General features: G+C 40.4%; 1 protein-coding gene across 12 annotated transcripts in view; it reads left to right on the forward strand.

Moving 5' to 3' along the window:
* The window catches only part of MGA (MAX dimerization protein MGA), a 63817-nt gene that overhangs the window by 14341 nt on the left and 24028 nt on the right, over positions 1 to 25448 (forward strand). For 10 of the 12 annotated variants that reach the window (XR_008733040.1, XM_055715119.1, XM_055715117.1 and 7 more), the window contains exons 3-16: positions 4457 to 5390; positions 5745 to 5832; positions 5998 to 6093; positions 10642 to 10770; positions 12180 to 12278; positions 13705 to 14348; positions 14999 to 15356; positions 16315 to 16538; positions 17422 to 17562; positions 17980 to 18052; positions 19469 to 19989; positions 21447 to 21744; positions 23476 to 24111; positions 24688 to 24987. Coding sequence is in view for 11 of the 12 variants with exons in the window: in XM_055715119.1 (XP_055571094.1) it covers positions 4457 to 5390; positions 5745 to 5832; positions 5998 to 6093; positions 10642 to 10770; positions 12180 to 12278; positions 13705 to 14348; positions 14999 to 15356; positions 16315 to 16538; positions 17422 to 17562; positions 17980 to 18052; positions 19469 to 19989; positions 21447 to 21744; positions 23476 to 24111; positions 24688 to 24987 (4541 nt within the window). In the remaining variant the exon portion in view is untranslated. The remainder of the gene's footprint in view (positions 1 to 4456; positions 5391 to 5744; positions 5833 to 5997; positions 6094 to 10641; positions 10771 to 12179; positions 12279 to 13704; positions 14349 to 14998; positions 15357 to 16314; positions 16539 to 17421; positions 17563 to 17979; positions 18053 to 19468; positions 19990 to 21446; positions 21745 to 23475; positions 24112 to 24687; positions 24988 to 25448) is intronic. The other 2 variants (XM_055715121.1, XM_055715126.1) reach the window with 2 other exon arrangements.

Consider the following 25448-nt stretch of genomic DNA (forward strand, 5'->3'; position numbering starts at 1 on the left):
TTTTGTTTTTTTATTCTTGTGGAAAACATTTCCTTGTCTTTTGAGTGACTGAAAAAGTTCAGATTACAAAGTTCTCCATACTTTGATACTTAGATTGAGCTTACTTTTAATAATTCTTAAGAGTAGTAGAATTGTTTTGGGATCTAGAGTGCCCTAACCTTTCTTTTCCAGTGTCAGTGTGTTAGGAAGAAGAATGTCTTCTAGACTTCTAATATGCACCGAAAATGTTGTGGCAAATTCTAGGGAAACCCATCTTGAAGACTGAAAGTACACTGATTTCAGAGAGGGTGGGCTTTCTTTAGTTCCTAGGGACACAGCATGGAGAAGTGTTTCGATAACTTTGCATATTGGAAGTAAACCTGTAAAGTTCTGAAAATAATTACTCAAAGGGTCATTTGTTTTCAAAGTAATTATTCCGTTCCCTCCTCCCCTGACTCGGGGTCAGCTACAGTTGAAGACGTTCAAAATTTCCATCATTGTGTTTGCCTGAAGATGGTAATCAAAGCAAATTATTTGGGGAACTGTTTGCATTTGGACAGCTTGGGTTTTTTGGTTCCCTTTTCTCCCAAGGAACAAAATGCATTTTAGAAGGCTAAATTTAAAACAACTCAAGGACAGAGGTTCTGTAAGAACACATGATGCAGGTTGGCAGGCTTAATTTCTCTTGGTCCAGAGCATGTCAGATGCTTTCCCTGGTTTCACCTCCAAGACAATGTATCTCTGAAACATGCTAAAAGCTGCACAGGCATGGAAAGGCTGTGAAGGGCTTTTTTTCTCTTTGGGCTTGGAAGCATTGATCACTTGATGAGTAAATGTTACCACAGTCCTAGAACTACCCTCACACATTGTTCAGTTTTTCATTTTATGTTTTTGTAATCTATGTGAAAAAGTCAGATTCTGTACTTGAAAGAAAAAAATTGAGCTTGTCCAAGAAATGGCAGAACTGTCTTGGTTTTTTTTTTTGTTTGTTTGTTTTTTTTAATGCTCTGGGGTTTTCCAAAACGTTAGTTCTCCTTTTTCCTTCAGATCTGTTCACAATATTTTCATGCTGGATGGTTGAGATCCCTTCATAAATACATTGGTCTTTCAGGGACAGTGTTGAGTGGCATTCTTGTTTATCAAACTAGACACATTAATATTTGCATATTAATGAAGACTGGGCAATTATGTTTTTCTCATAGATAAACTGTTACTAGTAGTTGATAGGCATTGTCTTGCTTTTAGGCAGGGTAGTGATTTCTGCTGAGTTTAGATTTGAGTGACAGTCGGAATCTCTCAGATGACACTTAGTAAAGGAAGTGGAGTTCCTAGTGCTGTTGTGCATCATATTGCCCACCAATGTTCAATTTTTCTGAATGTTTTTGAGAATTGAACTATGTAAAAAGTTGCATATACCTGAGAATAATTTTAATCTTGAGTTATTAGCGCACTTGGAGATAAAGGACTATTTTCTTTAGTAGAAACGAGGCAGCATGTTTGGTTTTTTGTTTTGGGTTGTTTTTTTTTTCCCTGTGGCCTGGTAGTATGTTTAACTTCATCAGGGGTATTGTAAAGAGAAGAAATGTTTAATTTGAGTGGACACTTCTATAGCAGTGCTTATGCGTGGGACCACTCAGATGTTGAGGCTGTGGGGGGGAACCATAAGCAACCTTTATTGGTTCTTAAGTTAGTTACAGGCTAACGTAGCAGTTTTCCCTTTGGAGGTCTTTTGAATTTCTGGCTTCAAAAATATAAATACTATGGGATTTTTAATGGTCCGGTAGTCTTGTTTTCATAATTTCATTTAGTCTGAGAGTTTACTTTTCTTCCCTCCTTGCCTGCCTTTTGGAAGAGGAAGGCAAATGATCATCCTTCAAACCTCAGCCGCAGATTGCTAGATTAATTCCAAAAGAAATCAGATATTTTTTTTCATGGTATATCTTAAATGATCTACCAAAAAAATAAGAGAGTTCATGTATCTCAGTACTTCCAATAAATGAGCAGTTAAATGGCTTTTAATTTGGTAAAATGCAATAAAGTGGTTTCTTTGCTTTTAGTGTTTTATAGCAAGGATGGCGAACACATTGCTTGAGGTGTAAAGAAGTTTGCTTAAATATGAGCATTGTTCTATATGGGGCAAAGAAAGAGCTAGTTAAGGTGTATTGCACCGTTTTCACCCGATCTCAGGTTAAGCCAAGGATTTTGAGAGGACAAACTTGCATGATTCGTCTTCCCATAGAACACTGGAAGAGAGGTTTCTGTGACTGCTTATGTTGTATGTAACTTCACAAACTAAGGGCCACATGAAGTTGCTTAAGTGCTGTAAAGCAACTTGCTTATTGTTTGAAAAGTTGATAATTGCATTTGAACTTCAAAAAACCGAGAAAAATGCTGTTCAGCATTTTGTGCAAATACTTGATCTTCTCATACGCATGCATCATATGGTCAGTACCTCACTCTTGGTCACCATCTGGCTTATGGTTGCAATATGCAGAGCAGAATAATGTTTGTGTCTAGAAATTTCACTTTTACAGCAGAGCTTCTTTGTTCTGGATAATGTCCAGATCCCTAATGGAAAGGTAATCCTTAGCTTGGGTGTACATCTTGCAACAGGTAAAGGAAAATGGCTGGAGAAATCCAGACTTTACTGGGCTTCCAACTGGAAGCAGTAGAACTCAAATGAGAAATTTCTTCCTGGACAGCAAATTTATTGGATTTTTTTTTGGTCTTTTTATGTTAGAGAATTTTAAGATAGAGGAGCAGATGACTCAGATCTTCTTAATAGCATTTACTTTAACTGTGGATCTGTCATCCTGAATCCACCTCTAACTGTAACATGACAGGATTTTGAGTTGCCCATAAGCTACAAGTGGGTTGTCTTAGAATCTCTTTCACAGTAAACTCACTGAAGAATAAAGGCTTTTTAATCTTACGAAGGCTTTTTAATCTTGCATTTGACATTCCTGATTAAATGAAAGCTAGAACCTTTCTAATTGGAAATGCATTGGCCAGAGAAGACTAGATGACAGGACTGGTGTGCCCCTCCCCTGCAGCCTGCTATTCCCTCACAAGGCAGGTTTTTGCTTCAAGCTTAATTCTGGTTACTTAGTGTCCTTCTGAATCACAGCGGGTTTTCTAGATAGGTTCTGTCTTGTTCTTAGAAATGTTATATGTAAATATATAAATCCGTGTTTTGACTGTCTGCTCCCTGTTCTAACACTGCAGTCTTTCTTCATGAGGTGGAGACTCCCAGCTCCATGTTGTGACTCATGTGTCCCAGCTTTTCTCTCTTACGTATGTCCTCAGTCTACACAAGGAAGGAGCAGCCTCTTCCTTCACATCTTCCCCTCCCTCAATCCCAACGGAGGGAGGGGGGTGTTCCAACTGAGCGTAATCATTCCTTAAAGCAGGAGGAGGGAAGGGGAATGGATACTACTAATAATGATGTATACACACACACATGCAATATAATAAATCAATATTCCCTTTATGTGTAATATGTTGTTACTACAATTATATTGTTATATTTGAAATTATGTTAGCATTAACTAATATTAACCAATATTGTTATTTTTAATAACAGGCTAGCAATTTGAATAGCAACATAATTAAAATTATATGTAGTATCCTATAAAATATATATAAAGGGAATATTGGAATACTATCTGATATGTTTAGTAAATAAGTTGTGACTATTATTTTCTGAGGTTCGTTGAGGATGAGTTTCTGGTTTTGTATCTTAGCTATTGAGGAGCCAGCTTCTGATGTGCTTAACAAAACTGCTGACTTAATTTTTTGGACTGATGTGGCTGTCCCTCAAAGAAGCCCATCATTGGAGTGTAACTGACTGCACCATTAGTCTTCAGTATCTAACGTGTGGTATGTCAAATTCTGGTTAGGTTACTACTTAGACTTGGAAGATTGAGCGTAATTCAGTAGGATATTAACATTCTGTAAGAGCTGGGACAGCAGCTGAATTTAGGAATTGTCTGTATGTGGCTTTAGGATGAATTAACTAAAAGTTAAACAGTGTAAACTGACGCGCATTAAGCGCTCATTTGGCTTCTTATTTGAAAGTGTAATAGCTTTAGTACGGTGACTTAATGAGATACACAGCAAACTAAGGCCACTTCTGAGCATTTAAAACATGATAGTTTAGCATGGGTTCATGCTGAGCCTCAAATAGGAAAAAGTGCAAATGTCACCCTGATACCACTAGGGAAGGAAATTGTGCTGCTGCGTTCAGATAAGAAGTTGGATTGTTTTTAATGATGGCAGTGTTGGTTTGTTGGGTTTTTTTTGAACACTTCTCAAAATGTAAGCTTGTAAATGACAGCTTATTTAGCAGACTCATGTCTTGGAGTATTCTGGAAGTTTTTTACAATATGTTACCAAGGGTTATGGGAGGTAATGGAATTTTAGTAAAGGAAAAGATTTGATAAAGATCTTGTGTTGTTTTGTTTCCTCCCCCCCCCAGTCCCATTGCTAGCAGTTACGAAAGCAGTTCCCATGTGGCATCCCCTATGGACCCAAATGGACACTTTAATGTAGTCATTAAAGAAGAACCAGTAGATGAATATGACTATGAGTCAAGTATTTGCACTCAAGGAGTAAGTGTGAAACAGGAAGACACAGACGAAGAGACTGATGAGTATTCCAATACTGATGATGATGATGATCCCATCCTACAAAAACACCTGATGAAATGCAGTGAAGCAGATGAAACTGATGGAGAATTCAGGTCCAGGAAGCGCATGCTAGCCAGTCCATCAGGTGTTGCTAAAGCAAAAATGCTGAAACTGGATAGTGGGAAGATGCCTGTGGTCTATCTGGAACCTTGTGCAGTCACAAAGAGCACAGTAAAGATATCTGAGCTGCCGCAGACCATGCTTTCCTCTTGCAAGAAGGATAAATCCCCTTTTAGTGCGATACTGGATTCCATGCCTGTGTGTTTCGAAAATCACAAAGGCTCTTGCTCAGGCACAGCCACTGTAACTGAAGAGTTAGTTATGAAAAAAGAGTCTCCCAGGAGTAAAATGGCACAGAAATACTCTTCGATCAGAGAGGCCCAGTGGGCTCTATCTAAATCGCCTAATTTTAATCTCAGGGGCTCAGTAAGTTGTCATTTTTCAGCTAAAGAGATCTGTGGAAGAAAAAGGCCTGGCATACTGAAGAATCCTATGTCCCTGAAAGGCTCTGGTAACAATCAAAATACTCTATCATCAGTTACAACTAAAAGGGGAAGGCCACGGAAACTGAAAATCTCTAAGGCTGGTCGTCCACCTAAAGGTATAGGGAAGACTGTGATAACAAGCAAGAACAGCTCTCTGGGGCCTGGGAGTATCCTTCCAGATGTTAAGCCAGACCTTGAAGATGTTGATGGAGTCCTCTTCGTGTCCTTTGCATCAAAGGTAAAACCTGACTGTTGTGAGTAAAATTCAAGACCTTTTATAATGTCTCTTTTTAAAAAAAAGCCCTTTGTACTTACAAGCTGAAGATGCATTTTCTTTTAAACTGAGTTTTGAGATTTTTCACCCCTTTCCAAATCTGTTCTTGTCTGGTCCCTATGTTAATAATAACATGTTCTTAGTACTTAGCAACCTGGGGAGAAGTAGCGGGATCTGAGTTCTGCATGAAGGAGTGCATACTTGTTTATTACAATCTCATGTTTTGAATATTTTGCTGATACTTTGATGTGGCCTAGTTTGCTTTAAGTCAGTGTTTTAAGATATCTTATACTTACTTGAGGCTCATTATGTATGTAGGAAGCTCTTGACATTCACACTGTTGATAGAGCTGGAGGAGAAGAGACGCAGAATCTCCAGGCTCCCTTGTTGACTACAAATGATCCAGGTACATTCTTTGGGTTTTGTAAGTGGCTGTTCCCTGCAATAAGGGGATTTATAAAGACACACTGGGAAATTAATCATTTACGTCAATTTTTTGCATGGTATATATATTTTTTATATGTGCTCTCTCTCTCTCTCTCTCTCTCTCTCTCTCTCTCTCTCTGCGTAGACTGTCAAGCAAGAATACAAGTACTGGAGAAGGAATTGATGGAAGAGCTGAAGACTTTGAGGCATAAGCAAGTAATACATCCTAGCCTTCAGGAAGGTAAGCAGGCGTGTACGTATTGTTGCACCTGGTTGTATATATTATACTTAATCATAGGGAGTTGATCATTTCCTACTGGGTGTAATACTGTGTATGCCCAGTACAGCTGGGATCTGAGTGTGGGTACCAATGCAAGGGTATGAAAGGAAATTTGTGTGATGCTGTCAGTTTCCCTCTTGCCACTTGTGGCAGCGAATCTGTGGCGTATGACCCAGGGTTTTTCCTAGAGGCTTTAAAAGTAGTTTCAGCCTGCCAATGAAGATGTTCTTGTTTTCACATGTTCGTGTTGCAGACTAGGAGAGATGGAGGAGGCAAACAATCCCAAATCTCCCAACAGCACAGCAAGAGGCTGCATGTCATTATATGTCTCTTGCAGAAGATGCTGAGCCTTCAGAGTTTAGGCAGTGCCTGTTTTGTAATGAGCTAATCCTTACAGAGGGCAGATGGAGTTGATTTTACTCCTCCATAGAAAATGGCCATTTCCTGGTAGTAGAGGAGCTAAAGATCCAGAAGCACTTAAAAGTAAGACTTTATTTGCTATGTTTGAGTCCGTATTTCTTGGAGTCGCTGTAGATCCAGGTTCACTAGCCGCGTAAGAGGCCCAAGCTAGGTACTTGTAGCTTGTGCTCTTTCATTTACACACAGTACGATCTTGAGGTCACGTGGAAGTGAGTCAAGGATCAACACAGCAGAACTTAATGTTGTCTCTACTGATGATGCTGAAAGACTTTTCAGCAGTGGTAGTCCTGAAACTGATGGCATTAACATGGGCACCAAGGCAGATGAAGAAGTTGATCTGAACGAAAGTGCTTCATGCTCCTGAGGTTCTGGCCCTGCATTTTTCAGACATACAGCTGTAATGCTGTAGGGCTTGAGACCCCAGATACTGAGCTTGACTCTGATACTAGTTATTTTGGGTCCTCAGAGACCTTCTACTGTGAAGAACGCACAGGTTTATGCACAGGATATGATGAGAACTAGCCTGTCATTATTTTTTTTGCAGCCATTTAAAGGGATACGTTTGTGTCTTGCTAGTGTTGAGGTGAGACATTCCTGTCTTCAGCCTTTCTAAGAGCTCTGTCCTAGATGTGGTGGGGGTGAAACAAAATAATCTGGCTCCAGCCAGTTTGTACCTCGGTGGTATAGCATCAGTGCTGACAGTTGTATCATGGATGCCTGAACACGGTTTTCCCCTCCGTGATCCCAGAAATAGGTGTTCCTGTTTTCTAATGACATCACTGGCCAACCTGCCCTCGCAGGTTCTCTGTGTGTCATCATATTTCAAAAAGGGTGGTAAAATTTTTGTGGTCAGCTGCTGGCAGTGCTAGATACAGTGCTAAGCAGATGTTACAGAAGTGTTAAGGATTTTTAGGATTATATTGTGGCCATCCTAGATGTTACCTTTACCCAACAAAAATATGATAGAATTATGGTATGTTGGCAACCACAACACTAGTGAGGGCTGTTTTACTTGTGAGGTGATCCTGCAAAACCCACGTGCTTTTCCTCCAGCTTCTGAGTGACGGTGAAGTGTGTGGTACCTTCTGAAGGGTGTTGAGCGGTTCATGGATACGACAAAATAGACAAAAGTCAAGCATCAGGCTAAGAAAAAGATCTAAAGAATTTTGACTTTCTTGAATGCTTGTGACCATCGTTTCCACTATTGGATGGTAATCTGCTGAGTCTGTTAAATGGTGAAATCGTAATTTGGCAGCAAAGAGAATGACTCTCACCTGTCTGATTTCTAGAGGGAAAAGAAGTTACATGAAGACTTAGCAAGAGCATTATTGCAAATCTGCTCAGGCTGTGAATTACAATAAGTTGTTAGTCTTCAGCTGCTGCATGTGAACTGAAGTCAGTCTTTATTCAGATTACCTTCACCTTCTCAAAAGTTACAGATCTATTGCCTTCCATTGCAGACTTGAGATCAGGGAAGGAGCATGATGATGTTAATGAAGAGAGGGATTGCTGGGGTTTTTCTCCCTCCCCCCCCCCCCCCCCCCCCCCGTGCCAGTGTCATCAGTAAGCCGTGAAGGTGTCCGGGGACTGCCTTTAGGCCAAACGTAAAGGCTGTGTGTTTTTCCAGCCATACTGTTTCTAAGTAGCATCCTGCAGCTAGATGCAGCCTCGTTAGCCTTCTTGATTCTGGTACTTGTTCGCCAAAATTTCTTGGCTACAGTTCATGACTTAATACCTCATAGTCATCTACTACAGTAGAACAGGCGAAGAGACATGCGCCCTTCTGTCTGAAAGGTAGGAAGTGTGTCTTTCTAAATGTGCTTTCAGCCATTTCATAGAAGCTTACTGGCTTTTTTGTCCTTACTGCAGTATGGGAAATGGACATAGCAATTTTGATGTTAACTCGGCCTTTGGTTTTGAACAAGGCAGTTGAGAAGCTTAAGTTTCTTTTTGAGATGCACTGATGATGTGTTGGAGCTGTACCTGAACCCCACAGTTGCTGTTCATTTGCAAAGTTAAGTTGTGATTGTGGTTATCTAGATCTTAGAGGCACCAGGACTGCAGGAAGCAGATGTTTCAGAAGTAAAGGGAATTCAGCTGAAGCATGTTCGAAGGAAAGCTCCTGCTGGAGTACTGCAGTGTTATGGGATGCCTCTTTTATCTGAGCTACTTGGAATTCTTTATCATATTCCTGAAAATCAAAGGCATTGTTGTCATGCATCGTATTTCAGATTTAGCAGCTGCATCTGATGGAGAGGAGAAAGTTCTTAGGGTCCTTCATTTGCCACTGTTTGATTACAGCAACTGAAATTTGGCAATACTCTGGAGATGATAAAATTAATAAAAGTAGTATTTCACCTGTTACATATGGCAATGTCTGTACTGACATAATTCTGTTACCATTTGTTCTCTTTACACTGTCTGCATTCCATTCAGTCTTGTGCTTGTTGGAGTCATCCTCTTGGTTTTTGTTGGGGTGTGTTTTTTACTTCATGATCCTAAACTGAAATAATAGACTTTGTGTATGGGTGGTGGTGATCTTATTTTTGTTTGAGTGTTAAAAAAAGCTAGGCTTGGTTTTGGAGATGACAGAATAATTCAAATGGGGTGTCAAGAACAATAAACTGTGTGCTCTTTTCATTTTACTTTAAATAGAGTTTGAAAAGAAATGGATAGCATCTTGACATTTGGTAGTTGACATGTTTTTATACAAAATGCTAGATTGACTTGCTTGCTGCTCATTTTCCCCATGTAGTTTTGAAAATCATATCTCACTAGACTGCTTTTGATAATGGTTGTTTAAACAGATACCATGTCTGCGATTTGTTCCATGTCAGTTGTTTTCAGGCTGCCAGTAATTAGGTCACTGTGTTGCCACTTGGGAACATAAACGTGTGCCACCAACACAAGGTTTCTAGTGTATGTGCAAATACTACTTTGTGTTCTGAGCTGTGTCAAGTCATACATTTTCAATTTCAAAACTCAAATATTTAATATATGAATTTCAGACTTGTTGGCAACAGGAGCGCCATTTATAGATTTCTGTGGCTGAAAACCAAAACAGATGTTCTCAGCTCCAGATTGTGAGCTGAATTTGATTGACAACAGTCATTTTTTACTTCAGTGTAACAATATTTTCTGGAAAAGGTACTAAGTCAAATTCACTAGCTTTTTTTCTCAGCATTTCTGTATCTGTATTTGCTTTGCGGTGGATAAAGATAGCTTTTGTGATCAAGTAAAGTCTTCCAGTGTGAGTATTTTGGGGGAGTTGATGAAGGAAGGTGTTACAGACAGCTAAGGATTTTTGGTGGCATCAACAGCACAGAGTGTTTAGTTTCTTTATAGCCATTTGTCCCCTTGCTTAAGAAAATAAAAATAAAAAAAGCAGTTTTTACTGCAAAGTGCCAAGCCCGGAAAAAAAATAATCTACTGAAATCTAGATTGTTTGATGAGCTAGTTCCGAGAGTGCTGTCTGCATACAACTTTATATCATAATTTTTAAGTGCACACAAGCACACTTCTTCATAACTAAAATGTGGTTTGCTCTTGTCTTATTGCTGGTAGAAACTGAAGCATGTGTGGTATGTCTTGCACAAGAATTGCTTTCAGTAGAGAAGGGGATCAGTAAGTACCACTGGCAGGACTGAGAATTTATGTAGTGATGTGAAATGTTGGGTAGTCAGGTGAGTTGTGTTCAGGTGGTAACTCTAGCCTTTGGGGATGTAAAAGGTACTAACTTCTTCAAAAAATGAACAAACAAAAACTTGTGAGAATTATTACAATGCTGGTGCTTTAGTTAATAAATTTCTGTGGAGACTTCATTAGTAATAAAAAAAAAAAGAAAATTACTTTTTTTTGTCTCCTTGATTTCCCGTTCCTCAAGACTCTTTTAATTCATACCTGCTGCAAATCCAGTATAAATAACAGTTATAGTCACTAATGCTCTTTGTCATATCTCTTAAAATGGTGAGTAAATGCTAGAAAAGCCTGTATATAACTTAATGGTTTATTTTTTAGTAAATATCTTGACTTTGTTTTTCCTAACATCTTGCTGCATTGGGACATTGATTTGATATTTGCCTCTTGTAGTGGGACTGAAGTTGAATTCTGTGGACCCAACAATGAGCATTGACTTGAAATACTTGGGTGTGCAGCTTCCTCTTTCCTACTCAAACTATGCTTTGTGGAGCTATCCAGGACCCAATCCCAATTCTCCAGGTAGGTAGAATATGGATTTGCTGAAATGTCAAGTACTGTCTTTTCATTAATGATCAGAAGGAGGGAATGGCCATTTAGTTGAAGTTGATACCTTAAAGAGATTAAAGCAGTATTAAAATGACAGAATGTAAGAACTTCCTTAAATCATTACGTGGTTGCTGGCCAAGGAGTCCTGAGTAATTCTGGCCAGATTGTCTTCAGCCTTTCCTTTCTGTGATGGTTGTGATCCAGTAATAGAATCCATTCATTTTATTTTATACTGGCACGTTTTGTTTCTTGGAGCTGGGTTTTCTAAATGTAAATACACACATTAACTACTCTCAGATTGCTCAAAAAAAAGCCTAAGCAATCTGTATTTCTCTGATGTTACTCACACGCAAAACAAAAAGAAGTTGTCTTTCAGAGCTGGGTATCAGTACTTTCCAGAGGAAGAGCTTGAGGTGCCACTCTTAGATAACCTATAACTTCATGATGATAATTTATTATAAAAGTGCTGATCAGTTGTACTTTTTTTTTTTTTTTTTCCCAAACCTACCTGGTATCCAGACAAGTGCATTTCTTATACTGTGACTATGGTTCTAATACTGTTGGTAGATATTGTTTTTAATAATAAACTAGTTGGACAAAAAGTATAGGGGTGCTTATTTTTCTCCTACTTTGATATTCTGATTATTGTGTCTTAGTCTGCTGCTTTTGGGAGCTGGTAAAGAGGCAGATATTGCATCTCAGCTTTGTTTACACTGCAGAGGAAGATTCAATTCAGAATACCTCAGCTCAGTGTCAAACACAATTCTTTCTAGCCTAGCGATATGCAAAACAGCGGCACAGATCCCTATTAGTGTTTTTACATTCCAGCTTAGCTCCTGGAGCTGATGGATAACTTGAAAGAGATGTCGCCTTTTGTGATTATTCCCTGCCTCTACCCCTAACTGATGCTCAGCTGAATTTGACAGAGCACCAAACATTACATTGAATTTCTACAGGTCTTACAAAAGTCATTGGCTCAATTGAGAGGAGAGACTCAAATTACTTTCCTCACTGAGAGAGGTTGTAGTATCAGCTCAAAACCTGCCTGTCCCATTTTAGCCTATTAACTAGGTGATTCGCCCATCTTGAGTTTGGGAATCAACTGCTTGCACCATGGCTAAAGAGACTGAAACTGAAAATACAGAAGACATCTTTTGTATGGCATAGCAGATGCATGGCTGTACAGCAGAACTCTACAAGAAGCTTCCCTTTGTGAAGTATTCTGTTAATTCAAAAAAAAAAAAGTAGTAAAAATCAAGTCTCTATTCAGCCTTTTGATTTACTGCTGTTCATCTGTCCATGAAAAGGAATAAGCAGACTGCTACAGCATTGATATGATCAAGCTTGGCTCATAAACTGAGGCTAGCTTTCTTCTTTTCCAGATACCGGATTTCCTTTTGTTTCCAGGACAGGAAAGACAAATGATATCACAAAAATCAAAGGCTGGCGGGGGAAGCTTCATGGTGCTACTAGAAATGAAGGTAAAAAAAAAAGTGCGCGAGAGATCAGTGTATGTATTTCGAATACGAGGCCTTTTTCTTGACCTTCCATAGTTTGGTAATTGTGTGTGTCTTGGTGATATTTATTTTTTTATATTTGAACTTGTCATGAATAAAGAATTTTTTGGTACTTCTTGGATGGACTTTTATGAGGGAAGAGAGGAACTTACTCAGAGTGAGATAAAAATACATGTATTCTGTTTTACATGGAAGGCTTGAATAAAGATCAAAAATGTAATAGTTCTGATTTTTGTTCATCAGTTTTGAGTTTACTTGGAAGTATGGTAATTCCAGAATTCTGTTGCCCTAGGGACCCTAGTGAACTAGAGTAATTTTCATTTATATCTGTGTATTTTTAACTCCAGTTAGAGTAGGGATTCCTTACATATTCAATTACTTTGCCCTACCTCAGGGAGAAATGGGTATTTGGCAATTTGCCACTTGTTACATTAGGTTAAATATTTATATTGTACCTTCTGCACTTCCATGCAGTATTGTGTTGGGGTATTCAGATGTATTGAGATGTACCAGGTAGGCTAGATGTTTAGGACAAAGTGAGTTGCATAGAAGCACTGTCTGTTGGCAGGCTTACTGTTTTTGTGAACAAATACTGTACGGGTCCGGCTGGGCCCCAGAGCCGCCCTCACGGTGCTGCGCTTGCCCGGGGAGCAGGAGCGGCAGTGGCAGCAGGGCAATCACAGTCGGTGCTTTGGCTACGGCCCAGCAGCGCTCCCGCTCCCGCAGCATCAAGGCTGTCTCTCCAGCATCCCCCCAGCAAGGGGCTGCGGGTGGGCAAGGTCCTGGCAGGGGTCACGGCCGGGACAGCTGACCCAAAGTGACCAGCGGGATATTCCCTACCGTGTGGCCTCTGCTCAGATATAAAAGCTAAGAGAGAGGAGGAGGAGGAAGAGGAGGGGCATTTGTTATTATGACGTTTGTCTTCTGGAGCAACCTTTAATGTGTACTGAAGCCCCGCTTCCTGGGAAGCGTCTAGATGTCACCTGCTGATGGGAAGTAGAGAATAAATCTTTCATTTTCCCTTGCTTCTGCCTGTGGCCTTTGCTTTTGCTTTATTAAACTGCCTTTATCTTGACCCATGAGGTTTTTTTGCATCTTATTTTCTACCCCATCCTGCTGGGAGGGGAGTGATAGAGCGGCTTGGTGGGCACCTAGTGTCCAGCCGAGGTCAAGCCACCACAAACATACATGTAAGATTTCCACAAAAACAGTTGTTCAGACAGCTGGTTGTGTTTGAGTGGATTATATTTGTCAAGCCTGTGTTGTATACTCTTTTAAAAGAATTGTATATATATATTTAGGGAAATACTTACCTCCTCTATACTGTTTATTATAAGATTTGTCAGTGTGTTTTCCTAGGAGCTAGTTAAAGCGCTCTTTATTTATGTAGGTGGCAGTTCAGAAGGTTCCTTGAAGAATCGCTCGGCATTCTGTAGTGACAAGCTGGATGAGTACCTGGAAAATGAAGGGAAATTGATGGAAACGAGTATGGGATTCTCTTCTAGCGCTCCCACTTCTCCTGTGGTGTATCAGCTTCCCACTAAGAGCACTAGCTATGTGCGAACACTCGACAGTGTTTTAAAGAAGCAGTCCACTGTAATTCCATCAACATCTTACACGTTCAAGCCTGTCCCTCTGTCATCGACCTCTAGGAAGACAAAAACTCAAACCAGACAGACATCTACAAGCAGCAGAGTAAAATCATCTTACAAACCTATACTGCCTTCACCTTTTCTTGCAAAGCAGAAACAGAACGCTTCATCAGGGGAAAAGGCTGCTAAGTCTGTCTCAAATAGCAGTTTGACTAACCAAGCAGATAGTTTCATGGTGCCAGCTCTGGATGAAAACATACTTCCAAAACAGATTAGTTTGCGCCATGCACCACCACAACAAGCAGCTCGTCCGCCAGGTTTGTCTAAATCTCAGGTGAAGTTAATGGACTTGGAAGACTGTGCTCTCTGGGATGGCAAACCACGGACCTATATTACAGAAGAACGAGCAGACATCTCTTTGGCCACCCTGCTTACAGCTCAGGTAGATCTGTAATAGTTGCTTTCCTTTCTGTACCGCTACTTCATCAGACCTGTTCACTTATTGATGTTACATATAGATGCAGAAAGTAAGACTGAAGCTGCTAAGGAGCATGACAAAAGCATGATGTTCCTTTGTGGTGTTGTCTTTGCAGTGAAAGCTGAGAAGTGCTGACTTAGCGGTGTGTGCGAAAACTAGTAGTGATAGTGTATTGATATGAATCATTAATAATTTGAGTTATTTCAAATTTTCACCATTAAAAATTTTGCTTAATACAGTTGCTATTCAGTAACCGCATTTCCTTACTATTTGTAACTTTTCAGTTGAACTAACCACAAAAAAAATCCTGGTCATGTAACTTGGCTGTCACGTGATAACCTCCTTTGGTTGTTTTGTTTTTTTCACATCCTACTTATAACCAGGATGGTTTAGCAGCCTCAAATTGCCTCTCAGAAGACTGCAAACACAAACTTTCCTCTCTTCTGGTTTTATTTTTTTCTGTATAGATGACAAGTTTTCAGATAAACCATGTAGGTGAAAGGGTTATTCTAGAAGGGACTTTGAATAGCTTTTTTGCATATGCTTAACTTAATCTTATTAAAGTTTTCTCTTACTGAAATTTGAAGTGTATCCTTCTATAAAACTTTTCTTAGGCTTCTCTCAAAAACAAGCCTATCCACAAAATAATAAGACGACGAGCACCTCCTTGCAATAATGATTTCTGTCGACTGGGTTGCATATGTGCCAGTCTAGCCCTGGAGAAACGTCAGCCTACCCACTGCCGCAGGCCAGACTGTATGTTTGGCTGTACTTGCTTGAAGAGAAGAGTGTTGCTGGTGAAGGGAGGATCGAAACATAGGAAAATAATGAAAAAGGCTGTGCGTGGAAATCTTGTGTTCTATGGAACACAAGAAGAACAGCAAGAGGATGAAGATGTGGAAGAAGAGGGTGATGGGGAGGAAGATGAGCTGAAGCAGAAAGATAAGAAGAAGAGGAAAAGGGTAGAATACAGTGAGTATTGTGGGGCATAAGTGATTACTTCCAGATTTGCAGGAACCACCTATCTTGGTGGGCATTTCTATTAGGATGTAGTAGTGATGCCATTTCTAAGTCCAGAAATTGGGAGTCAATTCCAAGAGATGTCTGCAGCATCTGCTTTCCTACAGCTGACTGGCAGAAAATAACACCTTTTCCCTTTTTTTAACTCTTACTTATGTGATCAGCATTTTGGGCACTGCTTAGTTGTTTATTTTGATCAAATAGCTGGAGTTTCTTTTTGATAAATCTTGCTTAACTCTCCAGTTATCTTTAAAAGACTAAGGATACGAGATACTGCTGTCTCTGCTGGTAATCTTCTCTGTCATAGTGCAGTTTTCTTTCCCTCTTACCAAGTGAGTACCTAGAGCTGTATCCTCAGTTGCTGTATATAGCTGCATAGTTCATTGACTTTATCGGAAATATAGTGATTTTCAGATCTGGCCTAAGGTATGCTCAGAAGACCATGGTAGAAATTGACCATGATCTTGCTGGTAGTACTTTTAGCAGTAGCTTAAAATGAACATTATGTTACCTGGTGTTCCACTGACATAAATGAATTCTTCCGCAGAGCTGTGGTATAAATTATAGTCTTGGGGTTTTTGGGTGTTCTGTAATTTTGGAGTATACAGCATCAATGAAGATCACTAATTCTTCAGTGTTTTTTTTTAATCTACTATCACAGTACAATTGAGAAACAATGGTTAGTGTTGAATCACTTTTGTTTTCATTTCCTCTTTCTTGTGGACAAACCTAAGTTACTTTTGGCTAGAATTTGAGATGAGAAAAGCAACCACTAGCATTTTCTGGCAGTATGAACTAGTGATTGCTGCATGGCTAGACCTCAGGCTTAAAAAAAAATAATTCTGTTACTGCTGTGTTAGATGAGGTTTCATGTGTAAGTTGTTTTTGATTTTCCTCTGGTTTTTTTCAGCTATCTGTGACTCGGAGCCAGAACAGCCTGTTAGGAATTGTCCACTGTGGGTGAAAGTAGAAGGTGAAATAGATCCAGAGCCAATTTACATCCCAACACCATCTGTTATTGAACCAGTTAAATCTGCAGTACTGCCCAACCCAGAAGTTGTGCTTTCTAGTAAGCATAAATCCTCCAGTGGAATGAAACCAGGCAGAGTGTATACTCCTAAACCCAATCCAGTGGTAAGAGAGGAAAAGAGATGCGTTTGTTTTTCTTTGTATTTAAAATTAAAACAAAAACTGCCAGAAGCCTCTGTGCTAGGCCATTTTGGATGAAATTTGAGATGAGGGCCTAAGACTGACTGCCCATAAGTATGTTGATAAGCTAGGATGAATTGACTGTATATGAGTAACTATGTCAGTCTTCTGTTGGGAATGTACTGTAGCAATATGCAATGGTAAAAAGTGATTATAATTCACTGATAGCGTCATTTAAAAATTACAAGTATATATGCTATTTTTAGCAAAATGATTGCTGGTCCTGTAGTGTTTGTAGAAGTTATTAGCTGCATAATGTGGCCTATCTAAGCAATTAATTACTGGGGGGGGGGGGGGGGGGCGCAGAGTGGATACAGGCACGCAGTGTTCAGTGTAGTTCTGGAGTCTTTTTTTTTTTTTTGAGGTTTCACTGCCAATGTTGGAAGAATCTGCCTTTGCCTCTTCCCTCATTTTAGTATCTAACAGAAGCAACAACAGCAGTAGAGTTGAGTCTAGCTGTGTCTGAAGAACAAATGTATTAGAGTTGCTATTTAATGTATACCAGATAATGTTAAACAATGCATGACACCTGGGACTTGTTTCCCCACTTAAAAGGTTTGGGTTTTTGGGGTAGTGGTGCTGTTCTGTTTTCCCCCACCCCCCGCCCTGAATATGTAATTGGGAAGCAAGATGTAGACTGGGCTACGTGATACTAAGAGGGCCAGTTCAGCTTGAAATGCCAGACCTTTCTTTTGACGTTTACTATTGAAACTTTAATGTTGAAGTGTTGCTGGAAAGCAAAACTATTTCATGAATCTAATGTGTATCTAGAATGGAGAGGTTTGGGGTTTTTTTCATTTTTTTGTAGATTCGAGAGGAGGACAAGGATCCTGTCTACTTGTACTTTGAAAGTATGATGACTTGTGCAAGGGTCCGAGCATATGAACGCAAGAAAGAGGAGAAAAAGCAACCAAAAGACAAAAGTGATTCACAGAGTTCTAGTATAAAGGTAAGAGGTCACACAGTAACTAGCATGTATCATTGAACAGGCAGAAATATTGAAAAAGTAGTGATCTCTTCCCCAGAAGCTCCTGCGCAACATGAGGGCTTGCCTTACATTTGATGGTGATAGGCTGTGGATCCTGGAGCCTAAATCACCTAGCAGTGCTGGTAAAACTTACTGTTACTGTGATAGAAATTGTCTTGTCTTGGAAATTCCTGGCTGCCAAGTGCATTATCATGTAAGGCTTAAATGGTCGTTGTTGAAGAGCTGTTCTAAGATGAAAATTCTAATGTTGTCAGAGTTAGCATGTTTTATGATTGGGGGTGATGGTATGATGAACTAGTTTATTTTGTGATGTAATTTTTAGTGTGGGAGAGAGATACACAGGATGAATATTTTTCTTGCATTTCTTTCCTCCCACAGGATCATGAACCAGAGCTCCAGTCTCCTGAGAAAGCAACATGTGAGGCAGAGAAAGACACTGATAAATCAGGAGGTAAGAGCTAAATCTTGTGTATAATTTGACCTCTTGGTAGTTCCACATTTTTGTGGGGTTTTTGTGTTGGCTTTATTTTTTCAAAAAGTCACAGCTATTGATGAAACAAAAGTCCATTTGCTGGGGGAGTTATTATGGCTGTCAATAAAAGTCTTTTGATGTGATCACAGTTTCCTGTTTCTTAAGCAGTTGTCTGTGTGTGTCGTGTGGGAGATACAGCTGACTGAACGTCCAGTACTTGGTGTTGCTCTAAGGTTAAAGTAACTAGTATTGCAGTAGCTTGTTTAGCAGTAAAAGGTAATACTGCACAGCAGACTTGTCTTCAAGGGTGATAATTAGATACTTGGGAAGGAATGGAGATCACTGGTTTTTGGTTGGTTGGTTGCCATCCCCCCACCCCCTGCCCTTTTCCCCCCCCCTTGGTATTACTTTGTAGTTACTGAAGAATTAATAAGCATCCAAGTGGTACTGTGAGGGAGGGATCCTCGCGTTCTCCACATAGAACCAAATGGGACAAGGATAGTCTACACTTTATTTGGAGCTGTTTAACATTGAATTCTTTTAGTTCAAGTTGAAGGGTTGAATTGAAGTTTTGCTATGTTATATATACTGGGTCTGAGTTTCTAGTTCATAAGGAAGTAGGATAGAAATCTGTGTTCTCCTTCGGTCTGAAGTGGCCCAAATCATGCTACGAACTTTCAAATGAGACATATAATAGAGGCATTGTGTCATCCACTAATGAAATATAGCTGCCTTTTTGAGCTGAATTGTTTTCACTGTTTAATGTATACAACAGCACATTCTACATTTAAGGATGGGAATGGAAAAATAATACAACTAGTTGAAAATGCTGGTGAATTGGTAGGTGAAATTAAAATGGCCAGGACACAGGGCTCAACATCCTTACAGTTTTGCAAAAAAGTGGCATTGGATCTCTGACAGCAAAAAGTCATGCTTCTGTTTATACATCTTCTGCGAAAGACAGTTCTGCTAGTGGCATGTTTGCCCCTCATGCCGTTATAGGACACTGGTCCTTTTCTGACTCCAAAAGAAAAGTGCCATCTCTTGAATAACCAGCGATGCTTTCTACTGCATGTTGGTGTTGCTTGGAGATCTTTCATCTGTGTACTGAAACAACCCAGCTTTGTTTAGCTTGTGATGCAATGGGATACAACCTGAGATGGTATGGCTGCAGGGAATGAACTGTGAGAAATTTTGATTTGAACTAGATTTGCAGTGAGTTTTTGCTTGCTTGTGAAACTCTGCAAGGGGAAGTCATGCTTTGAACAGTTCTTATACTTGTTGTTGCCCTGCAGCTGAGACAAGGGTGGAGGTGTGGGCAGAGTGAAACTGTTTGAATATCCAGGTGATTAAAATGCCATAGTATTGCAGAAACCTATTTCAATTCTTTCTCAGAGAAAAGCTGGTGGTCTTCCCGTAGTGAGGGGGACTCTTCCTCCACCTCCTATGTTCATCACACCACTCCAGGTGAACCAACCAAACTTATCGAGATTATCTCTGACTGCAACTTGGAGGAAGATCACAATAAGATCTTGAACATCTTATCACAGAATATCAACAGTAACGCACCACAGTGCCTCAAAGTGGGTAGCTTCATTATTGAATTGGCTTCGGAACACAAGGCCCAGGATGAGAACCACCCTCCTGTCTACTCCTCCAGAGTGAAAATTTCAGTGCCGTCCTACCAGGACAAGGACGAGAAGCCTGAGACATCTGTCTTGGAGACTCCTGATAGTGGAGTGCCATCACGCAAGAACCCAGAAAATCTAAAGTTCTTGCGGGCAGACACATTGGACAAACTGCAGGAGAAGTTGCATGGGGGCAAAGGCTTGCCTTTTTATGCAGGGGTTTCTCCTGCAGGAAAGCTGGTCGTCTACAAACGCAAAGCTAATATGAGCCCCTCGGGCTTGATTCAGGTGGGTCCCTCTGCCTTTACTGTGGAGATTAGATTCAGTTTCATCCCGTATCCCAGAACTCCTTGAAGGGGAGAACGTTCTTTAATTTGTCTACCTAGTCTTTTGCCTGTCCAGGCAAATAATATCAGGTGGCATTCCTGCCTCTCCGTAAGCTTGTCCCTTTCAAGATTAACTCAATAACAGGAAATCTGATAGGAAGTCTGAAATCTGATGGTTTAGTTTATCCTTTGGGCCGTTTGGGTCTCGGTGGCTCAAGTGCAGAATCTCTCAGCATCTCTTTGGTGCTCTGGAAAACTCCCTGCAGATTGCATTTGTCAGGTAATACTTCTAAATGAATGGCAGTTAGAGGCCACATAAAGAATATCTTCTGAGGAAATGTACACTGGGACAAAACTGTAAAATGAAACTGTAAACATAAAATTCCTTTTTGCTACAGCTTACTGTTACTCTTCACTAATAGCCTGCGTCCTCTTTGCAGACTATAGGTGTTCACCAAAAGACTTCATAATCCTTAGTTCAAAGTGAGTCCTTTCCCTGCAGTTTCATGCTGCCAACCTGATACTACGAATTGGTGGTAGGAACGGTAGGGCTAAGATGAAGATCTTTCTTATCCAAAGGTATTTGTGGTTACAGTAATACCACTTTCAGGGAAAGCATATGAATTAGAAAATGAGAGTAAAATGTATTTTCATGACGCTTTGCAGATGCGGCACCCTCAGAAAGAGAAGCTGTAGGAGAGAGAAAAATAGAGGGAGAATTCTTACTTTTATTAAAAGTTGTTCGATAAAGAGTGTCAAGACCTTATTTAGTAGCGTGTGAAATGTATTTTAGAAGGTATTGTCAAACAACCTGAAAGTAAAATGCAACACTACCAAAACATCCCATTGACCACTAGGCTTAAAGCCTGACGTTCAGGAAGTTCTGTTTAGTTACAACTGAAACTGACCTTGAAGTTAGTCAATTCATCGTACCTCAATTATGGCATCAAATGACAGTATGGATAAGAAAAAAGCTGGTAAACATTTTAAAAGCTCTTTAGAGTTTTGCCCCAATGTATATGACATAAATATTCGTTCTTCTGTGATGCCAGGTGTTAATTAGGTTTGTGCATTTTATCCAAAATTGTCCTCAAATTTGGGAACCTGTTTTTATTCAGGACTCTAGCAGAAGTAAGGGGCAGGAAATACAGGCGCTAGCTTCACTCCACCTCAGTGATTTCACATGCTGCTTTGGACTCTGTGGTTCTACACGACTCTGAGTAGCATCTAAAATCTGTATTACAAAGATACAAGAGTTGCTTGAAGTTTTCCTGGGCAGTAAGGAAATTGGGCATTCCCATTCTGAAGTGCAGTGGTTTTTTGAAAAGGACACTTACAAGTCCCATGGAATGAAACGCCTCTCCAGAGGTGGTGAATTAGCATTCTTTTCACAAAATTTCCCTTTTCCACTTTTTTCAGGTTAATGATAAAAGGTATCCTCAGGCCAAACTGCTTTTGGGACAGATGGGGGCATTACATCCCGCCAATCGGCTAGCAGCTTATATCACAGGCAGGCTGCGACCCACAGTACTTGATATCTCAACCCTCAGTACTGTGATCTTCAAGGTAGCATCCAATGCTAAAGCAGCTGCTTCTGGGACACCATCAGTCCAGGTGCCCACAACATCAACTCCCAAAACTACATCTTCCACCAGCACTACTTCAACCCCCACTGTGACGACTCTGAAAACCCATGTCCCAGCACAGAGACAGATAGGTAGGTTGGAACTTATTACTGTGTTTTAAATTGCGTGAAGCTGAAGTAAAAAGTGAGTGTACAGCATTGCTGTTGATTTCTGTGCGACAGTGCATGCTGCCTTTGGCTGCATTGCCTACCTAAACTGCCTCTGCAATAAATAACCTCTTTAAAGCAGAAAATTTTATTTTTTACTTCAGAATAAGATTACAGATGTTGACTATTAGTTATTTTATTAATGCTACTAGAGCGTATTTTGAAGAGACAAGGAACAGTGGATGGAGACACGCTGAATGTTAAGCTTGGATTTTTGTTTGGAGAGTTCCCTTACTATGACTTTTAATTGCTTTTCATCAAGCATCGATTTAACATAAAATGAGTAAAGGATCACTCTAATCTGTGGTTCTTCACTGTTAGTTTTTCTGATGATGTTGCACTTAAAATTGGAAATCTTGTGTCCACCAAAGATGCATGAAGCAGCAGTGAAATACAAGATGGTCCAAATCTGAATTAGCGAAACAACAGGTGTGCAGCCAGTAACCACACCAGCCTGTAATCTCCTTGGATTTCACAAGCTAAACAGGGTTGGACTTAGTCAGCACTTAGAGTTGGGGGGGGGGGCGGGGGGGGGGATAAATTAAAAAATTGGAAGAAGCATGTGGTACTTGTGTCTGAGTTGGTACTGAAATGGTTACCCCAGCATGGCAAGAGAGGAAGTTGTCTTTACCTATTACATTTTGCATGAGTTTAAAAAAATACATAATTAAAATATCTCATGCCCATCCACATATTCCCACACATTAAAGATCTGAAGAAGCTTTGCAAGAGAAAAGGATGTTACCTGTGTCCTGGCAAAACTTTAATTTCTGATTGTTTTGTTTCTTTCTGCCTAAATTTTCTTTGCCATGTAAATGGGTGTGTTGTTTTTCTTGTCCTGTAAATAAAACTTCCTGGTTTGTCTGTTTCTGCAGTGTTAAAGAGCTGTCTGCATTTCATTGATGGGTGAAGTGATTGTTGCATATTATGATTTAAGTGTTCTGGCATATGCTGCGTTAAAAATGCTATATATGTAAATAACTACAGCATTTGGGCTTGCTCCATAATCTCTATGCTGTTGTACATATCTGTAGGCATCTGGAGTGAGGTAGATGCAGTATTCTGATCCTTTAGAGAGCATGGGATGAGGGGAAGGATCTTCCCAATAGCGATTGCTTCCCTCTGGTTAAACTTCTCCCATCCAGTCCTCAGTTGCACGACTGTCACTGTAATGAGAAGGGGAGATGGCAAACTCTGTCCTCCTCCTGCCCCCTTCCCCCCGGCTGTGTAGGATGTGGATACAGTAGAAGGGGGCTGGCAAGCAAGAGGCAGTGAAAAGAGGAAGATCACACAAACTGTTACAGGAAGAATTTGAGGTTTAGAAAATAGTTTGAGCCCATCCTTTCACTTAGGTGTTTGTTTTTCTGTACTGTGATTAGAACTGTCTGTTCCTACTTTGACGATAAAGAACAACCCCTCAAGACCCGATTCTTTTGTGTGGCCAGGAAGAAATGCAACAAAAATCTCTAGAAGTGGAATTAAGCAGATATAGTTCTAGTATGTAAGGCATGTTCAGGACTGCCATAAAAGTTTCAATTTAATTGCAAGGTACAAAGGAAACGGAGGCTCAAATTCATGCTGAAATTACAATTGTAGCACCTCATGAAAAGCAGAGGAAATCTACTAAGATTTTGACCTGCAAGTTTTTATTTACAGCTGCCCGACCCTCACCTGGTGGTGTGTTCACACAGTTTGTGATGAACAAAGCTGGAGCTCTACAGCAGAAGGTTCCTGGAACAAGCACACGCCAGCCTCTGTCAGGGCCGCAGAAGTTCAGTATCAAGCCCACGCCGATAATGGTGGTTGCTCCTGTGCTTCCCTCAAGGCCATCTCCAGCTCAGTGCACGGTTTCTCCTGGGGTCACTGCAGCCACCACCACTTCTCCAGTTATTGTGGAAAGCACCAATATGGCAGTGTCTACTGTAACCACTCCTAGTCAGACAAGAGCTAATGAACCTGCTGGCTCTCCTCCTGCAGTTACGGTCACAACTGCTCTGGCAACATCTGGAGTCAACACTGGTACTACTCCCTCATCCACCCCTCCTACTGCTACTGTGAACGTAACAAAAGCAACAGGGATTGTTGCACCAGTAGCAGCCGTGTCATTCCCCAAAACCGTGGTAACACCACCAGCTGTTACTTGTCCTGTTGTCACAACATCCACTTCAACAGTTGTACTGACAACAACTGCAACAGTTACATCTGTGGTGACCACACCAACTTCTTCTGCTAGCTCTGTTCCAATTATGCTGTCAGGAGTTAATTCAAGTCCTTCTCTGAATCCAAAAAGAGGTAAGGCTTAGGTGCTTTGGGCTAATGCTGCAAAATCTTCCTTTTTTTATGCTGCCTCCTTCATAGTGAGAATACAGTCTGCAGCTGTAGCCCCCAGTTTAAATACAAATCTGTTTGCCTCACCCTTCTATCCAAAATAGGATAAGAAACATGATCTCTTTTAAGTTGCTTGTTTTATTCCAGCCTGAGCCAGTAGAGGAGGAAAAAAATGTAGCTATCTGGTCACTGACTGCTATGAAATGAGCTGGAAGTCTCACTTCATTTCTTGGCCCATGAAATGCTAGAATTTCACAGTTGGCATAGAGTCCCAAGAAGTAGGTATGGAATTAGCCTTTCATCATTAACGTGAAAGTCTTCTGAGTCATGGCTGAGAAATGTCGATGGAACTGCGTGAAAAAGACTTTTGGCCTGGTTGGTTCTATGTATGTTCTGTGAATAAAAATAAATACTTCGAAACAAATTTTTTAAAGAGATCTGGTTGTTTCCAAAATATTTGCCCTTGTTTTCATTAAGGGTAATGCCTTATTTGTAGGCTGTTCTCTTAAGCTGATTTTTGTGTTACTTTTTAATTTTTAGAAGATGCTACTCCACAGGCTGTAAGTAAGACTCCCCAGAAGATGTCTCCTGGAGCAGAGAAACGTGTAGGACCTCGATTGTTGCTGATTCCAGTGCATCAGACATCCCCTGCTTTGCGACCTCTAAACAACATGCAGCTTGCTCAGAGGCAGAGGATGATCCTTCAGCCTCTCAGGAGCCCTGGTGGTGTGAACCTGTTCAGACATCCTAATGGGCAGATAATTCAGCTTGTCCCTCTGCAACAGTTTCGAGCTGCAGGTGCCCAGCCCAGCGTGCAGCCAGTGATGTTCCGCAATCCAGGTACAAAGTCGGATGTTTCTTTCTTGGCTGACCAATGTGTTATCCAGAAATTAACAGTGTGATAAGTGTCTCTGCGATGCTCCTTTCCCCTGCTGGGAGTAACTGAACAGTGTCTGATTTGGTTCTGAGTGAGTAGTTGAAGAACATCGTGTAATTATTCAGATACAATACAACTTAAATACTACGGGTGTAAAATACAGAAAGTGCAGTTAGTAGCGAAATTGTCAAAATTTGGGAGTTCTGTGCATGTGGCAATAGAGCCATGCCCGTTGTACTGTCGTAACATAGAAGAAATTCTGTTGTTCTAGTGATTCAAAAATCATTCTTGTTGGAGATTCTTTTAAAATGGATGAGCTGTTGCCTGTGTCTGGATGTGCTGCGCTGTTTTTGTTTGGTTTGCAGGTTTGTTAGTGCTTTTACAGCAGATACTCAAGTGTTACACTACAGTACAAAATTTCTGG

Source organism: Falco cherrug, chromosome 7 (genome assembly GCF_023634085.1).
Source record: "Falco cherrug isolate bFalChe1 chromosome 7, bFalChe1.pri, whole genome shotgun sequence".
NCBI lineage: Eukaryota > Metazoa > Chordata > Aves > Falconiformes > Falconidae > Falco > Falco cherrug.